Genomic DNA, 19,259 nt, shown 5'->3' with positions numbered 1-19,259 from the left:
GCATGAATTTAGGATTTACATTATGGCATTAACATTACATTGGCTTACTACTAAAGACTGATTTATACTTCTGCGTCAAACACCGGCGTATGCTATGGCACTGACGCATAGCCCTTCGCCGTGGCCATCGCCGTCACTGACGTGCACCTCTCAAAAAATGTTACTACACGTCGCAACAACGTGTAGTGCAAGCTCTGTGATTGGTCGGCTTGGAACGCTGACGAGTCGGGGCGGGACCAAGAGCCACGCGAATGGCGGCAACCCAATGTAGCGATTGTTTACAAGTGTGGAGTCCCGTGAAGGAGCTCCGGATGGAAAGTTTTGTTTTGTGTTTACCTCATAGTTAAAGTTGCTGCACGTCTGCCGGTTGCTGCCTCAAAATGAGCGAGTTTGAGCCACTTGTAGATCCCGGAAGTGTTCTTAATCTGTAAAGTAGCAGTACAACACGTTTTCCTAGTCTTGTTTTCCTGTGTTTTGGCCTTAGCCTTGTTTATCCAGTTCTCCCTGTCTGCCGCCTGCCTGCTGACCTCTCGCCTGATACTTTGACTACGATTCTGGACTGCCTTTATACATCTGTTTGCACCTGTGTTGACCATTGCTTGACTGACCACTAAATAAACCTGCACGTGGATCCTACTTTAGTTGTCTGTGTCACTTCCCGTTTTACAGAAATGAAATTGACCAGACAAAACATGAAATGTTTTGTGTTCACATTGTCTGCAATGAAATACAAGTCAATGTCAATTTAAAAATCACTACTGTCTTTTTTTATTTGCATTTCCATACTGTCCCAACTTTTTTCACATTTGTTGTTGTATCAACTATACCCTGTACCTAAACCCGACCCTCATAGACAACTGCATTTGTGTGCAAAAAAACATGATTCATAAGCTTTTAGAAAGATGTATACATCAGCAATGTCCTCATAAGTCATCTTCTTCTTGTAATACCTGTTTCATACTCTTGTCATTATGCACATTTGTGTTCTGATAGGTCACACATGCACACACAAAAATAGTTATTCTGCTGACACTTTCTTTCACATACACACACACACACACGTCAAGTGTGGTTGTCTCAGCGTTTACCTCAAATGAGAGGGCAGCTTGAATCGGTTGCGCACGTCATCGCGTCGCCTGCCAAGATAAGGCGTGTCCACAGTGACAAAGATGCCCTTATAGCCGGCGTCCTCGGCTCTCCTGACCAGAGACTGAGTCAGCGTTCGGTCTTTATAGATGTAGAGCTGCAGCCAGCGCACGGCTCCCGGTGCAGCCTCACACACCTCCTCAATGCTGGAGGTGGACCAGGAGCTCAGCATCATCCCCGTGCCAGAGGACAGACATGCTGCGTACAAACACACACAGAAACATGCACACAGACACACACAAACACACACTCTTCAGGATGTTGTTGGTTTCTGGGTTGAACATTATCCTTAAAGTGGATCCATTATGCCCACTTTTACAAGGTGTAAAATAAGTCTCTGATGTCTCTAGTGTGTGTGTGTGTGTGCAGTTTCAGCTCAAAATACCACACAAATAATGCTTTATAACTCTCTGAAACTACCCCTTTTAGGCTTTGATCCTAATTGAGCAGTTTAGGTGACTGTCACTTTAAATTTAAATGAGATTGTGCTCTATTCAAAAGAAGGCGGAGCTACATATTCATGCATCCCAGCATAGTGGCAGATTCAAAAACAAGACTAATGACGTATGCTAATGAGGCAGAGATGGCCAGTAGTGGGTGTGGCTTTCCTCTCATGACACGTACAAATGGAGAAAGTCAATCAAAGTGTTTCTGCAGACTGTTTATTAAGTGTGATTATAAATATATAATGAATACATTATTATTATTAGAAGCTGGTCAGTCACACACTAAAGTCTATGTGATAACAAAATTTACAATGTTTATTTTGATGGTGCACATTATTGTTCTTTAGGTAAACAATTTATCCATGCAAGTTAATCCATTGAAAAAAGTTTGTGTTGGTAATCTTCAATCAAAGTCTATGCATCTGCTTCTGTGTTTTTTACAACCCGGGCTCATTGTGGAAACCTAGCCCCAGTTGTGGTCCAGTTGTGGACTTGTTGTGGACTTGTGGTTGTGCAGTAGCTCTGCAATGACTCAAATCACTTATTAATAAAGTCACCTGGAATGACTTAGAAAGCGTTTTTGCAGGACTTCCCGAGTTCATCAAGATCCTTTGGATTCATCTTTAATGCCTACTCCTTCATCTTACCCCAGACAAGCTCAATAATGTTCATGTCTGGTGATTGGGCTGGCCAATCCTGGAGCACCTTGACCTCCTTTGCTTTCAGGAGCTTTGATGTAGAGGCTGAAGTATGAGAAGGAGCGCTGTCCTGTTGGAGAATTTGCCCTCTCCTGTGGTTTGTAATGTAATGGGCAGCACAAATGTCTTGATACCTCAGGCTGTTGATGTTGCCATCCACTCTGCAGATCTCTTGCACGCCCCCATACTGAATGTAACCCCAAACCATGATATTTTCTTCACCAAACTTGACTGATTTCTGTAAGAATCTTGGTTCCATGCTGGTTCCAGTAGGTCTTCTGCAGTATTTGTGATGATTGGGATGCAGCTCAACAGATGATTCATCTGAAAAATCCATCTTCTGCCACTTTTCCAAATGATCATAGAAGTCAAGTTATTATTTGTTGCTCTTACAACTGAGATCAACAACAAGACTTTTGTCAGGTAGTGTAGTAAACAGACATGCTTCTAAGTGCTTATTGGCTGCAAGTGTGTTGTGGGACGCAGTCTGACACAAAAACATTTTCAGATATTCCCTAGAGCATGAATATTTAGTAAATGTTCATTCTGCAAGTGAACTAGTGCTTTAACTGTGCCATCAGATGTGTGCAGGGGAGATTACAGATTCTGACTGAATGCTGTAATTACTAGAATTATTACTTCAGTCGAACTGTGGTAATGCGGTGTTCACTAGTACTGACAGTAACAGCAGGAGCACCACAGGAAAAGAGAAGCATGCAACATTATGACATACAAAGTCTTACTTATAAGATATTTTGTCAAAAGTTACGATGGATATATAGATAATATGCACATTGCATACGAGTCAGAAATGTATTATACACGCCTTTTATAAGAGTGGGAAATGGACTTCTAAATTATGCATGTCAAAAAAAGGACTTCTAGATGCACATTTTAGAGACTCAGAAATGAATGTACTTCTAGGCACATTTTATAGTTGTCAGAAACTGTTCTTCTTGACTGTATGCACAAATTATAAGTCACAAATGGACCTCTAGACACATTTGATAAGAGTCAGAAATGGACTTCTACATTATGCACATGTCAAAAAATGCACGTCTAGGTTACATGCACATTTCATAAGACTCAAAAATGGACTTCTAGATTACATGACATTTATGAAATATGCAGTCTAGACGTCCATATCTGACACTTTTAAAATGCGCATATAATCAAGAAGTTCATTTCTGACCCGTATAAAATGTGCCTAGAAGTCCATTTCTGACTTTAATCAAATGCGCACAGTCTAGACGTCCTTTTTTGACTTACATTTACATTTAGTCATTTAGCAGACGCTTTTATCCAAAGCGACTTAGAAATGAGGACAAGGAAGCAATTTACACAACTATAAGAGCAACAATGAATAAGTGCTGTAGGCAAGTTTCAGGTCTGTAAAGTCTAATAAGGAAAGTATTAGTAGTATTAGTATTTTTTATTTTTTTGGGTACAGTTAGTGTGATATTCAGAGAGGCAATTGCAGATTAGAAAGTGAAGTGGAGACTAAATAGTTGAGTTTTTAGTCGTTTCATTAAAATAGCGAGTGACTCTGCTGTTCGGATGCAGTTAGGGAGTTCATTCCACCAACTGGGCAGATTGAACGCGAGAGTTCGGGAAAGTGATTTCTTCCCTCTTTGGGATGGAACCACGAGGCGATGTTCATTTACAGAACGCAAGTTTCTGGAGGGCACATAGATCTGCAGAAGTGAGAGCAGATAAGAAGGAGCAAAGCCAGAAGTCACTTTGTAGGCAAACATCAGAGCTTTGAATTTGATGCGAGCAGCAACTGGCAGCCAGTGCAAACGGACTAGCAGCGGAGTGACATGTGCTCTTTTAGGTTCATTGAAGACCACTCGTGCTGCTGCGTTCTGGAGCAGTTGAAGAGACAACTATTATAAAATCTACATATCTAAAAGTCCATTTCTGACACTTATAAAAAGTATATATAATGTACATGTAATGTACAAAAGTCCATTTTTGACTATAAAATGTGTCTAGAATACCATTTCTGAGTCTTATAAATTGTGTCTAGAAGTCCATATCTGACAACTGTAAAATCTGCAAATTGTCTAAAAGTGTATTTCTGGGTTTTATAAAATGTGCATACACTGCAAAAATGCTTTTCTTACTTAGATTTTTTGTCTTGTTTATATTCCAATTATCTAAAAATTCTTAGATGTTGTCTTGTTTTAAGATAAAATTTGCTAATATTAAGTGATTTTTACCCTAAAACAAGTAAAACAGTCTGCTAATGGGAAAATAATCGTGTTTTTCCTTTTGACATAAGATTATTATGCTTACCCCATTGGCAGACTATTTTGCTTGTTTTAGGGTAAAAATCACTTAATATTAGCAAATTATTTCTTAAAACAAGAAAATATGTTTTGCCTGTCTAGAAAATTTTTCTCGAATTAAGAATTTTTAGATATTTGGACTAGAAACAAGACAAAAAAAATCTAAGTAAGAAAAGCATTTTTTGCAGTGTATAACCTAGAAATCTAGAAAAGTCCATTTCTGATTCTAATCAAATGTGTCTAGAATTCCTTTTCCGAGTCTTTTAAATTGTGCATAGAGTCTAGAAGTCCATTTCTGACACTTATAATGTGCATATAGTCCATTTTTGACTCTCATCAAATGTGAATAGAAGTCCATTTCTTATGAAATGTGTCTATACGTCCATTTCTGAGTTTTATAAATTGTCTAGTCTAGTTCACTTGTGACTCTTTAAAAATGTTTATTTAATCTAGAAGTACATTTCTGACTCATATAAAATGTGCATATAGTCTAGAAGTCCAGTTTTACTCTTATCAAATGTGTCTAGAAGTCTTATGAACTGTTTATTCAAGAAGTCCATTTCTGACAACTGTAAATTGTGCAAATTGTCTAAGGGGGTACTCACACTCTGCTATCCGAACAGTGCCCAGGCCCGTTTCCTGGATCGTTTGAGAAGTGTGAGTGCTCTAAATCAGGCTCAGGCACGGTTCACTTGGCTGGCCCTGGCCCGGTTGGAAGAGGCTTCTAGATTAGATCCTCAAGATCCTTGAATATATACACAATTTAAAATTGTCGGAAATGGTCTTCTAGACCATATGCACATTTTATTATAATAGTCAGAAAAGGACAACTAGGCTGCACATTTGGTTAGAGTCAGAAGTGGACTTCTAGATGCATATATTATAAGTCAGACATTTTATAAGACTCAGAGATCTCACTTTACAATAAGGTTCATTAGTTAATGTTAAGCAATGCATTTACCAACATGAACAAACATTGAACAATACATTTACTACAGTATTTATTCATGTTAATAAACGTTAGTTAATGAAAATCAGTAGTTCATTGTTAGTTCATGTTAACTCATGGTGCATTAACTAATGTTAACAAGCATGGGCTTGGATGTTAATAATGCATCAGTAAATGTTTAATTATGATTAATAAATGCTGTACATGTGTTGTTCATGATTATTTCATGTTAGTAAATGCATAAACTAATGAACCTTATTGTAAAGTTTTAACGACTCAGAAATGGACTTCTAGGGATATTTTATAGGTGTCAGTGTCTAAATGGTCTTCTAGACTATATGCACATTTTACAGTTGTCAGAAATGGACTTCTTGACTATACAATTTATAAGACTTCTAGACACATTTGATAAGTGTCAGAAATGGAATTCCAGACTATATGCACATTTTATAGTTGTCAAAAAGTGGACTTCTAGATTACATGCACATTTTAATGATGTCGGAAATTGACTTCTAGACACATTTTATAGGAATCAAAAAATGGACTTCTAGACTACATGAATATATAGAAATTGACTTCTAAGCAGTTTTCCTGTGTCAGACATGGATTTCTAGATTATATGCACATTTTAAAAGACTCAGAAATTGAATTATAGGGACATTTTATAAGTGTCAGTGTCTAAATGGTCTTTTAGACAATTTGCACATTTTACAGTTGTCAGAAATGGACTTCTAGACAATATGCATATATTATAAGTCAGAAATTGACTTCTAGGCAATTTTCTTGTGTCAGAAATGGACTTCTTATATGCACATTTTATAAATGTCAGAAATTAACTTTTAGATTTTTTTGCACATTTTATAAGACTCAGAAATTTACTTCTAGTTTATATGGACATTTTAAAAAAGTGGGAATGGACTTCTAGATTATACACGTAAAAAAATGACTTTTAGATAACATGCACATTTTTTAAGACTCAGAAATGGACTTCTAGACTATATTTACATTTTAAAAGTGTCATAAATAGACTTCTAAGCACATTTTATAAACTTCAGAAATTAACTTCTTGATTATATGCACATTTTAAAAGTCTTATAAATGTACTTTTAATCTATGCATATTTCATAAACATCTACATTTGACTTCTAGATTATTTGCACATTTTATGGGTGTCAGAAATAATCTCTAGACTATGCACATTTGATAAGTGTCAGAAATGGACTTCTAGATTAAATGCACATTTTATAGTTGTCAGAAGTGAACTCCCAGACTTTATGCACAATTTATAAGACTCAGAAATGGACTTCTTGACACATTTTATGCGAGTCAAAAGTGGAATTCTAGAATATAGGCACATTTTTTAAGTGTCAGAAAAGGACTTTTAGACTATATTCACATTTTTTAAGTGTCAGAAATGGACTTTTAGACTATATTCACATTTTTTAAGTGTCAGAAATGGACTTTTAGACTATATTCACATTTTTTAAGTGTCAGAAAAGGACTTTTAGACTATATTCACATTTTTTAAGTGTCAGAAATGGACTTTTAGACTATATTCACATTTTTTAAGTGTCAGAAATGGACTTTTAGACTATATTCACATTTTTTAAGTGTCAGAAAAGGACTTTTAGACTATATTCACATTTTTTAAGAGTCAGAAATGGACTTTTAGACTATATTCACATTTTTTAAGTGTCAGAAAAGGACTTTTAGACTATATTCACATTTTTTAAGAGTCAGAAATGGACTTTTAGACTATATTCACATTTTTTAAGAGTCAGAAATGGACTTTTAGACTATATTCACATTTTTTAAGTGTCAGAAATTGACTTTTAGACTATATGCACACAGAAACACTGGTGTATTTTGCCTTTTGTTTGAGATGTTTGCAGACGCTGCAGTAGACAGCGTGTGTTAGGTGAATCTGTATGAAGTGTACTAGCGCCGCCGTGTGTTCTGCTGTTGTATCTGCAGGTCTGACCTCTGGCAGTGGCCGTCTCTCCATCCGGATGAGCCATTCTCTGCATGGCGGTGGCAGACACACAGATGGGCAAACTGACTCTCTGACCCAGAACCGTGGTGGACAAATCCACACTGGACACATCTCTCAGCACACGAGGGTAAAAACACCACCTGCAGGACACACAGACACACTACACGTCTCACAAATATATATATATATATATCAATGACGTGACGATCATTTTTTTGTGTTTTTTTTTCCATGTCGTTAAAATCAATTTAAGAAGGTTACAGTTTCAAAACAAATATTCAAATTACTTGCATACATTCTCTAGTTTGCATTTTAGCATTTATATATATATAGATAAATATAATGCTACTAGGGGGCATGCAGAAATTGATTTAAAAATTGATGCCCAAAAAGTGCTTAGCGCTGGACAAAGCCAGAAAGTATGTACAAGAGTGGCTGGAGCTTGTTGACACCGATCATAACTTGGATGAAAACCAGGGTTAATTTGAGATATTTTTGCCTTAGTCCAATATACTCTATACTCTAGACGAGCACAAACAGAAGAGGTTTGTAGACAAGACAGAGCCTTGGACCATTCCTCGTCTGTGAAAACATGATTGAAATCTGATTCCCAGCTCTGCTTTAGGGTGCTTTCACACTAGCACTTTTGGTCCGCACCCGGGTTCGTTTGATGTTAAAGTATGGTATGTTTAATTTTATTCAGTAAAAGTATTGCCCGGAAATGCGGATATCTTTTCATTTTGGGGCTTTGCTTTTGTGACCATCACCTAGAAACAGCCGTAAACAAAACAGCATCTCGATTACGCAAGCGTATCGGGGTTCAGAAGAAAAAAAGACTGTGTGAACACACAATCGAACTTGGGTACGGTCCTGGAAATTGAACCAAATGTGAAAGCACCCTTATTTTAAAAAGCATGTAGAACCTAACTGTCTAATAAATGAGCAAATAGTTTCATTAGTTTTAGAGACTGCGCCTTTAAAAAGTTTTGCATCTAAAACCTGATTAATTTCTTGTTTGGGAGGTGCATGGGGAAAATGGGAAAATGTTTTTCTTATAAATTCACAAGTCTGAAGTTATCGAAAAAAAAAAAGAGTTTTGGGAAGGTTAAATTTTTCTGATAAATAAGTAAATTTAACAAATGTGTTATCACCAAAAAAAATCATTGATGCTTACAATATAAATGTGACTTTTCATTTGATTACTGACTTGTTTTAGTCACAACTTCCAGTTTGTTTTCCTCTCTTAATTTTCCTTTATCTCATCAAGACGTACAATTATGGCTTTGCAAAATATGACATTATATGCATCATTTTGACTCTGAAACATCACCTAGCCCCCCTTTGAAATTTTCTTTTCTTTTTTAAATATTTCCCAAATGATGTTTAACAGAGCAAATAAATTTTCACAGCATGTCTGATAATATTTTTTCTTCTCAAGAAAGTCTTACTTGTTTTATTTCGGCTAGAATAAAAGCAGTTTAAATTTTTTTAAAAGCCATTTTAAGGTCAAAATTATTAGCCCCTTTAAGCTATATTTGTTTTGGATAGTCTACAGAACAAACCATCATTATACAATAACTTGCCTAATTACCCTAACCTGCCTAGTTAACCTAATTAACCTAGTTAAGCCTTTAAATGTCACTTTAAGCTGTATAGAAGTGTCTAGAAGAATATCTAGTCAAATATTATTTACTGTCATCATGGCAAATATAAAATAAATCAGTTATTAGAAATGAGATATTAAAACTATTATGATTACAAATGTTTTGAACAAATATTATTTCCATTTTTAAAAAATGGGAAAAAATAAACAGGAGGCTTATAATTCAGGAGGGCTAATAATTCTGACTTCAGCTGTATATGTAAAAACAAATCTTCCACAACATGTGTTTCATGTATTTTAAACTATTTAAATGTTAATCTAAAGCAATAAAACAGCTGAGAAGCTCAGTTCCACCACGGCTACTGATTGTGTAAACTGTTTCTAAGCGGATGAAATGTTTACATTTTCCTGTGACGTATCGCAGTGAGATTTCACTTGATTTTGTGATAATATTTGTGTAGATTATGACTCATCAGCTCAGTTAAAGGGACAGTTCACCCCAAAATCTAAATTAATCTACTATTAATCTACTCTCCTTTCACATGTTTCAAACCTTTAATAGTTTCTTTCATTCATTAAACACTGAAGAAAATATTCTGAAAAATGCTTAAAACCTGTAACCATTGACTTCCATTAGTTTATCCTACTTTAGAAGTCAACGATTGCTGGTTTTTAGCTTTTCTTTAAAAGATCTTATTTAGGAATCGCAACTCATAAAGGTTTTAAACAACATGAGGAAGAGTAAATAGTGAACAAATTCGAATTTTTGTGTGAACTACCCCTTTAAGTTCTACAGCGTGACTCTCTAACAAGCACGTCTTGTTTGTTCATTGTGTAAATATGTATATCTGAGTAAAACAGTGTGATTATTGGTGTGGACGGAGCTCTACGTTTTGGTCTGCCACCCACACGAGTTCTCCAGGCCAAGATAAACGCACGTAATTATAACTGGCCCCGAATGACCCCACACAACCCCGGAGAAAAGCTAAAATTAGTGCAAAACATTTGGAAAAGACTCATTCCGCCTGTCAACACTGTGATAAACTCACTCAAACTGTTACTGACTGACTGGCTCGGGCTGTTTAGCTTTAGCTCCATACTATTAGCATTGTTCATTGTTCATTTTCAAGTATTTCCAGAGAAATGCTTTAATGTTTAGATATTTTTTTAAATATTTTGATTCTCTGTAATGCACTTTTTTGAAATGATGCATTTATAAATAAAATTAAATGTATATTTTAAAATGCTAGTAGTCAAATATCAGCATATGAAGAGTTCATTTGCAAAATCAGATTATTACACATTATTAGAATTGATCAGAAACCGAGATTGTTTGCAACTGTACTCTTTAAAGTCCACATGAAATCAAAACTAGCCATACTGATTTAGTTAGCTCACATTGCTAGTTTTGTGCTGAACAACTCATCTGTGCATGTCATTAAGAAATAAAAATAGTTCGCTCTTGTAATCTTTAATTGAAATCTGAAAATGCACTTCCTGTTTGTTTTTAGTTAAATTCTCAGTTTAGGTCTGTCTGAGGTATTGGGCGTGGCTAATATACTTAACCACGCCCCCTCCAACTTTCAATGTTGACAACAAACAGAAATGGTGAGGAAGAGGAGTATATTGTAGTAACTCTCCCCAAACCCTAACAAGCCACGCCCACTGCTGTCCTATTTAATATTCAGTTTCTGTAGGAACTAAGCTGCAATATGAAGAAGAAGAAAAAAGTCGCATCTTCTGGTTCATGTGAGCTTTAATATTAGATGTAAACATGTGATTTTTGAGAAGTTGAGAAAGAAAAAAATCGGTAGCACTTTAATTGAAGTGGTGTTCATTAAACCTTTATAATTATGACATGACACTTCATGTATGTGAATGAGATTTAATGCATGCTTATAACTGTCATTAAGGGCTCTATTTTAATATGTGCAAAGTTTAAAGCTCATGGCGCAAAAACGTTGAGAGCATGTTTGAATCCAGTTTTGCTATTTTAACCTCCAAGGGCTTAATCATTGGGGGTGGAGCAAATCGCACTAAATTTTACCAATTAGATCATACATATTCATACACATTATAGCCACTAAATCAAAATGTTACGAATTGCCCTGAGATTGTGTTGGATTTTACTGTCTTTATTACAAACTCTGTTTTAAAATCATTTCAACTTGTAAACTTATAAAAAAATCACAGAAAGTTTGAACAGATAATTAAAAAAAAACATTTTTTTTTTAATTCTCTCTGCACCGTACTACGGAACCCCGGAAGGGACATAGTAGAGGAAAAAAAAATGGGTGAAAGAAAAAAATGGGTGGGAGGAAAATACATATTTCTAAGTTTTTGCGTTCTCTCACAAATTTTTGTGTTCCCTCGCAAAGATGTTTTGCGTTTCCTCGCAAAGTTTTGTGTTCTCTCGCAAAGATGTTTTGCGTTCTCTCGCAAAGATGTTTTGCGTTCCCTCGCAAAGATGTATTGCATTCCCTCGCAAAGATGTTTTGCGTTCTCTCGCAAAGTTTTGCGTTCCCTCGCAAAGATGTTTTGCGTTCTTTTGCAAAACTGTTTCTCCACAAACACTTTGCCGAAATTCTCCCGTATTTTACCATTCTATCCCACTTTCTTTACATTACTTTACATTTTTATATGCTACCTCTAAACCAGCGAATGCAAACGTTGACTGACGTGCTACAATAAACTGATCCCAGATCAGCGTCTGTACACGCCATTTACAGAGGAGCACAAAGAAGCTGGTGTATGTTTAAACAGACAAATGCACTGAATAATATGTAAACATCTCCGTCCTGCATGTTTTATTTTAAACAGCTTATTTTCTCTTAAATGAGCACAAACAGTTTCTAAAGTAATGGACTGCTTTCATTATAGTGCATTCTTACAGAGACACCTCCGTTATCAAACTAAACAAAACATGAGATTCATTGCTGCTCACTTGTTTAATAACAGAGGTGTCATTTTAAATGGCGCGTAAAGACGCTGATCTGGGATCAGATTATTGTACGGAGCGCGTCTGTCAGTCAGCGCTTATACGTGCATTCACTGGTTCAGAGGTTGCAAAGTGAAAGGCGACGATCGACACACAGATTTAATGTAAAGAAAGTGGGGTAGAATGGTAAAATATGGGATAATTTCGGCAAAAACGGGAGGGTTTACATGAGTGAAGTGAACAGGAAATGTTTGTGGAGAAACAGTTTTGCGAGAGAACGCAAAACATCTTTGCGAGATAACGCAAAACATCTTTGCGAGGGAACGCAAAACATCTTTGCGAGGGAACGCAAAACATCTTTGCGAGAGAACCCAAAAACTTAGAAATATATATTTTCCTCCCACCCATTTTTTTCTTTCACCCATTTTTTTTTTTTTTCACCCAGCCAATTTTTTTTTCCTCCACTACGTCCCTTCCGGGGTTCCGTACTACCCATCATTTGGGAATTATTTTATAAATTATTTACATTTCACAGAAGAATAACAATTTTGTCTTCTGTTGTATATAAAAATGAAACAGTATTTAATAGAATGTCCCATTGTATGTTTTCAGTGTACAGTTTTCGTTGTTTGTATATTGACATTAACACTTCTGCCATATTGGAAAAATAATTATGTTTTGACTATTTTTAATAAGTTAATTAATAGTTATTTATAATTAAATGTAAATTGTATAGTATATGTTTAAAGGTTTTAGGCATAAATCCTAAAAGTAAAATTGTTTTAATAATTTGGTCGGGATCTAACATAGATGTTGTTGATTTGGAGGACTTCACCAGTTCAGACAGTTTTTCCTTGCCTACTGAGAAAATCAAAAGTTTATCCATTAATGGTCTACCGCAGTGGTTCTCAAACTTTTTTTTATCAAGTACCACCTCAGAAAAAAAATTTCCCCCAAGTACCACCATGAGCAGTATTGAAATACAGTACAACAGCAGATTAATTACTATTATTAATAGCATTTATTATTATTGGCTACTTTAAACCTTATAAAAAGTTTGAACATTAACACTGCTGTGCTACAAACAAACTAAAAATGTCAACGTTTATATTAAAATGTGCTTTTAAAAGTTGATTAAAAATGGTAGGCTACTATTCTTAAAAAGTACAAAAAATCTCCTGTACTTCAATGTAAAGTGTTACCCTATAGTATAAAAGCTTAGAAATGCTGCTTGGACTTTATAAATATAGGCTATATGTCATCATATTCATATATGGGTTAGGTTTTTAAATGTATGTTGCATGTACAAATGGCATATTGGATTACTCTGCGTACCACTAGTGGTACACGTACCACAGTTTGAGAACCACTGGTCTACTGTAATATAATTGGGACAATGCTGTAGGAGACAAAATTATGTTTAACAGAGCAATGAATTTTTCACAGTATTTCCTATAATATTTTTTCTTCTGGAGAAAGTCTTTGTTTGATTTCGGCTTGAATTTAAGCAGTTTTACGATTTTTTAAACCATTTTAAGGTCAATATTATTAGCCCCATTAAGCAATATTTGTTTCAACTGTCTACAGATTAAACCATCATTATACAATGACTTGCCTAATTACCCTAACTTTACCCTAACTAACCTAGTTAAGCCTTTAAATGTCACTTTAAGCTGAATACTAGTATTTTGTATAGAAAAGAAAAAAAATCATTAGAAAACAATTATTAGAAATGAGTTATTAAAACTATTATGTTTAGAAATGTGTTGACACAATCTTTCCCCTGTTAAACTAAAAATGAGGGGAAAATATTTAGGAGGGCTAATAATTCAGACTTCAGCTGTATGTATAAATCATTTTGACTTGATTCACTTTAATATTTTCTATCTCATAATTCTGACAATAAATAGCTTTTATAGCTTAATTATGCCTTTTCTCATCAAGTCATCTCTTTTATCTCACAATTATGCTTTTCTAATAATTGCAATATTTGATCTCATGATTTTGACATCATGTAACACGTACCTCTTGAATGCCGCAACATTATCACGCAGAGTTTCCTGCTCGTCGGCTCCTGAGAAATAATAATCGAACACAGATTTTGGCAGAATCTGTCGAGCGCGAAGCTCATAATCTCGAACACACACCAGCGCGTCTGACATGTTTGACTGGCGAACTCTTCAGACCGCTGGACTTCACCTGGAGCTCACAAATCATTAACTTCACTTCACATTCTGCATTTCTTCAGCTAATGTTTATCATGGATCAGTCCCTTTGACCCGTCACTGCTGGACAAACACGCACATATGAGTGAAAATCAATATACATAATGCAATATGTTTACGTTGGAAGTTTTCATTGTAGCTGTTGCAGCATATGACAGAAAAAATGACCAATTATGTGTCCATCAGTAAAAAAAAAAAAGTTTCTCATTCACAATTTTGTCCCTACACTTAATATGTATATATATATATATATATATATATATATATACATACACACACACACAACAGTTCTGTCTGGTTCTCGAATCTGATTGGCTGATAGCCGTGATATATTTAAGTAATATCAGCTCCCGTACAGCCTCTTCACCCTTTGTGCATTACTCCGCCCACATACAGCCAGCAAAAAGCAGACACTACAGATCTAAAGTTTAAAAGATGCTTGCTCAACTGTTTAACTGTCAGCTTATGATTTGAATCTAACGCGGAAAAAAGTAGTTCCTCATTCAAAAGGGTTTTTGAGACTCTCCATGTTTGATTTTGTTTTTATATACACAATTATGCCGTCAAACTGTTGTAAAAACGCAATATCACACGAGTAGCAGTGCGATATGGCTGTATATAGGCACTGGTGTCGGCACTAAAGCACTCGCACGCCTCCCACCAGTGCCGATCTACAGCTATATCGCACTGCTACTCGTATGATATTGCTCATATATATATATATATATATATATATATATATATATATATATATATATATATATATATATATATATATATATATATATATATATATATATATATGTATATATATATTAGGGGTGTCAAAATTAATTGTTTCTTTGGTGCACCGCGATGCAGATGCGGCCAATTCGGTATCGGTTCAGTAATAATCATAACCGGTTATTATGTACTGACGTCATTTATCTCCTATGCGCTCTGTCGCGAGGGAGGTGAGCGCGAGTATTTACAACACTCAGCCAACTCAGGGCCAGTCCGTGGCATAGGCACCATAGGCAAATGCTAAGGACGCTGTATATCCAGGAGGGCGCCAGAAATGAGCGCGGTTCAGTTGGTTTTGTTTTCGATTTTCCTGACACACATTCAGTTACAGACGGCAATAACTCAAAAACCTCTTAGCCTAAAAATATCTAAAGTGTGTTTCCTACAAAAAGACAAAGCTGGTTATGTTTCACAGCTGTCTTTCTTTTTTTTCGCTCCACACTACGAGCACTGCTCCATTTAAGCCCTCGCAATATGTGTTGAGCCGGGATAGCACGCGCTGAGAAGAGCTCTCAGCAAGGGACTGTCGGAAAAGTGCTTATTTTTTTCGTTTTTTTTCGTTTTCCTGCTCCGCTCAGCGCGAGCTCTCCCTGTTGCGAGGGCTTAAGTGTGTTTGTGCGTGTGTGTGTGTGTGTGTGTGCGTGTGTGTGTGCGTGTGTGTTTGTTTCTTTGGTGCTGTCTATGTTTGTGTTTGAATGAGAGACAGTGTGGTGCTGTGTCTCTGTGTGTTTATACAGACAGCTTGTTATAGCCTCTCCTCTAAAATATAACACTGTATATGGAAAGCATCGTCAATGCACCGTGATGCACCGAAACATCGAATTGAACCGAATCGAAGGCATGATAATCGTAACCTAACCGAACCGTGAGACCTGTATAGGTTCACACCTCTAATATATATATATATATATATATATATATATATATATATATATATATACATATATATATATATATATATATATATATATATATATATATATATATATATATATATATATAGTGTGTGTGTGTGTGTGTGTACAGAAAGTATTCAGACCCCCTAAAAATTCCACTGTTTGTTATCTATGTTGCAGCCATTTTCTAAAATCATTTAAGAAATCACATATTTGTCCTCATTAATGCACACACAGCACCCCATATTGACACAAAAACACAGAATTGTTGACTTTTTTTTTATAGATTTAATAAAAAAGAAACACTAAATAACCAACACAATATCATGGCAATTCGTACCTTTTTGATTTAGTGGCTACTTCGTATGAATTCGTACGATCTAATTCATACAGTTTAGTATGATTTGCTCATCCCCCAAAGACGGTTGGGTTTACAGGTGGGGTTGGGTGTCACGCCTGCTTTTTAAATTGTACCATTTCGTACAACTGAACTCGTATGAATTCATGATTAACCACTAAACTGACAAAACGTAAAATACTTACATTGTCTCGTGAGATCAGACTCAAATACCACATGGTTCTTAGTATATTTGCTCAGTATTTAGCAGAAGCACCCTTTTGACCTAATGGACCCTTTTCACAAGCCTGTTATGGCGCATTTAACGGTCATCAGCATCTTAAATCCTTGAAGGTTTTTAATATTTAGGTTTTTTTTTTAAATGTATAAGCATTTAGATTTACAGTTGAATTCAGAATTATTAGCCCCCCTGTTTATTTTCTTCCCCAATTTCTGTTTAACGGAGAGATTTTTTTTCAACACATTTCTAAACATGATAGTTTAAACAACTCATTTCTAAAAACTGATTTATTTTATCGTTGCCATGATGACAGTAAATAATATTAGACTAGATATTTTTCAAGACACTTCTATACAGCTTACAGTGACATTTAGAGGCTTAACTAGGTTAATTAGGTGAACTAGGCAGGTTAGGGTAATTAGGCAATTGTATAATGATGGTTTGTTCTGTAGATTATCAAAAATATATATATAGCTTAAATGGGCTAATAATTTTGACCTTAAAATGGCTTTTGAAAAATTTTAAACTGCTTTTATTTAAGCCAAAATAAAGCAAATAAGAGTTTCTCCAGAAGAAAAAAAAATATTATCAGACATACTGTCAAAATTTTCTTGCTCTGTTAAACATCATTTGGAAAATATTTAAAAAAGAAAAAAAATTCAAAGGGGGCTGCTAATAATTCAGACTTTAACTGTACATATTAATGTATAATATCATCTTTGCTATGGAACAGGACAGTACATTTGACGTTCTCTCCTCTGGCTGCCGTCATCAGTCTCACAATATGTTTTTCCTTTTTCTGAAAGTCTTGATAACATCATCATGGAGTTTTTTTATTATTATTATTATTTCAGCAAATAAGATTGTAATAAAGTTATTTGTTGTATTCTCCTATTCACTGCGCTGTAAGTTTTCCCAACTATGACGACTTCCTCTACTGAGAAACCCAGAAATGTGAAAAGGGTCTATACATATAAAGGGTCTATAAGAAAAGGGTCTTTTTGGAAAAGATACATGTTTTTCACTACTGTATTAGGGATGTAACGGTATCAGAATTTCACGGTACGATAATACCTCGGTATGAATGGCACAGTACGGTATTTGTTGAATAATTTACAGGAAAAACAAAACTAATGAAAAGAGTCGAAAAAAGCGCCAAAAGTGTTTATTTACCTTAGCACTGAACATATCAATGACATACAAATTAGCCATCTATCTGTAAGTTTCCAAACAGGAACTTCAATTTTAATAACAAAAAACTATTAAACCATATACAAAAAATATTTTCAATTTAGTTTGTTGAAAACTCATCACATTCAACATTTAATCACTCACTCACTCAGATAGAGATGGGTTTTTTAAGGAAAATGATCATATAACTATAATCTGGTAAAAGCTGGGATCTCTGGGCATGTCCCCTGCAACAGAAAAAACCCTCTCATTTGGGACTGAGGTTTCTGGGACAGAGAGATATGATTTAGCCAAGGTTGACAGCAGTGGGTAACGTTGTGCATTGTCTTTCCACCACTTGAGAGGACAAGCCATGAGTGAGATAGAGGTCTCTTTGCGGTACAAGTCAATGTCTGCATTAATCTAACAAGTGTGCTGTGTTCTGCAGTCCCCATGACTGTTTTTAGTCGTATTCCCCGACTTATATTTCACCACAGTCTGGCAGTGCCTTCATACTGTTTTTGTCTTTGTCTGTCACCTTTTCTCCTTTTTCGTATCTTTTTAGAAAGAAACCGAAATGCTTCCACACATCCGATTTAAAACCCGCTTTAGGTTCGATCATTTCCAGCTCTTTTTCTTCCCCCCTACTAGCAACACACTCCATTTCCACATTACTGGATGTGTAGTGACAACAGACCGCAAAGGATGATGGCCACGCCTAGGCTGATGGGAATTGTAGTTCCCGCTACCTCCCGTTCGTTTCATTCGCCTAAGCAAACTTTTCTTAGAAATATAGTTTTATTGAGTCATGCGCCTACGGTAATATTGAAAAAAATTACTATTGCGGTATGACGGTATTTACAATTTTGTTACATCCCTAGTATTTAGGGATCCTCTGCTATTCCTCCTCGCAGGTCCTCCCCAGTTCTGTCAAGTTGGATGGTAAACGTTAGTGGACAGCCAATTTGAATGTTTTCAAGAAATGCTCAATTGTGTTTACATCAAGGCTCTGGCTGGGCTATTAAAGAACAGTCACAGAGCTGTTGTAAAGCCACTGCTTTGTTATTTTAGCTGTGTGCTTAGGGTCAATGTCTTGTTGGAAGGTAAACCTTTGGCCCAGTCTGAGGTCCTGAGCACTGTGGAGAAGGTTTTCATCCAGGATATCCCTGTACTAATTGCCACTGTGTACGAAATGTGCTATATAAATAAACTTGCCTTGCCTTGTACTAGTAGTTTATAATAAATACTATAGTGTTTTGAAACATGCTACAGTAAAGTGTGTTACTGTATATATTATAACATTTATTCCAAAGCTCTTCACAGGACCTTTAATGATTAATTTCAAATGTTTTGGCTTAGTTGTTATCAAATAATGTATTGTAAAGTCTAAAACAGCCTTCATTTGGCTTCAGCTGAGTCATATGCAGTGTTTGTGGTGGACAATGCTGCAGACGCTTTCAGGAGATTCTCCTTACGTGAGTTTAAATGGTGAAGCTTAAACTTCAGTGTGTGTAGGATGTTCAGATGCGTCTCTCAGCCTCCT

The 19,259-nt window shown here is 35.7% G+C and overlaps 1 protein-coding gene across 2 annotated transcripts in view; it reads right to left on the bottom strand.

Annotated features, from left to right (window-relative positions):
* The window catches only part of hao1 (hydroxyacid oxidase (glycolate oxidase) 1), a 33,187-nt gene extending 18,933 nt beyond the window's left edge, over positions 1-14,254 (bottom strand). Inside the window, 3 exon segments of one of the 2 annotated variants that reach the window (NM_001083542.1) lie at positions 1,089-1,344; positions 7,512-7,663; positions 14,090-14,254. In NM_001083542.1, the coding sequence (NP_001077011.1) occupies positions 1,089-1,344; positions 7,512-7,663; positions 14,090-14,226 (545 nt within the window). In that variant the 5' untranslated portion in view covers positions 14,227-14,254. 2 annotated transcript variants of the gene reach the window in all.
* Between the last annotated feature and the right edge of the window lie 5,005 nt (positions 14,255-19,259).

This window comes from Danio rerio, chromosome 17, assembly GCF_052040795.2.
Source record: "Danio rerio strain M-AB ecotype USA chromosome 17, GRCz13ab, whole genome shotgun sequence".
Taxonomy (NCBI): Eukaryota; Metazoa; Chordata; class Actinopteri; order Cypriniformes; family Danionidae; genus Danio; species Danio rerio.
This window is presented reverse-complemented; position numbering and strand designations above follow the sequence as displayed.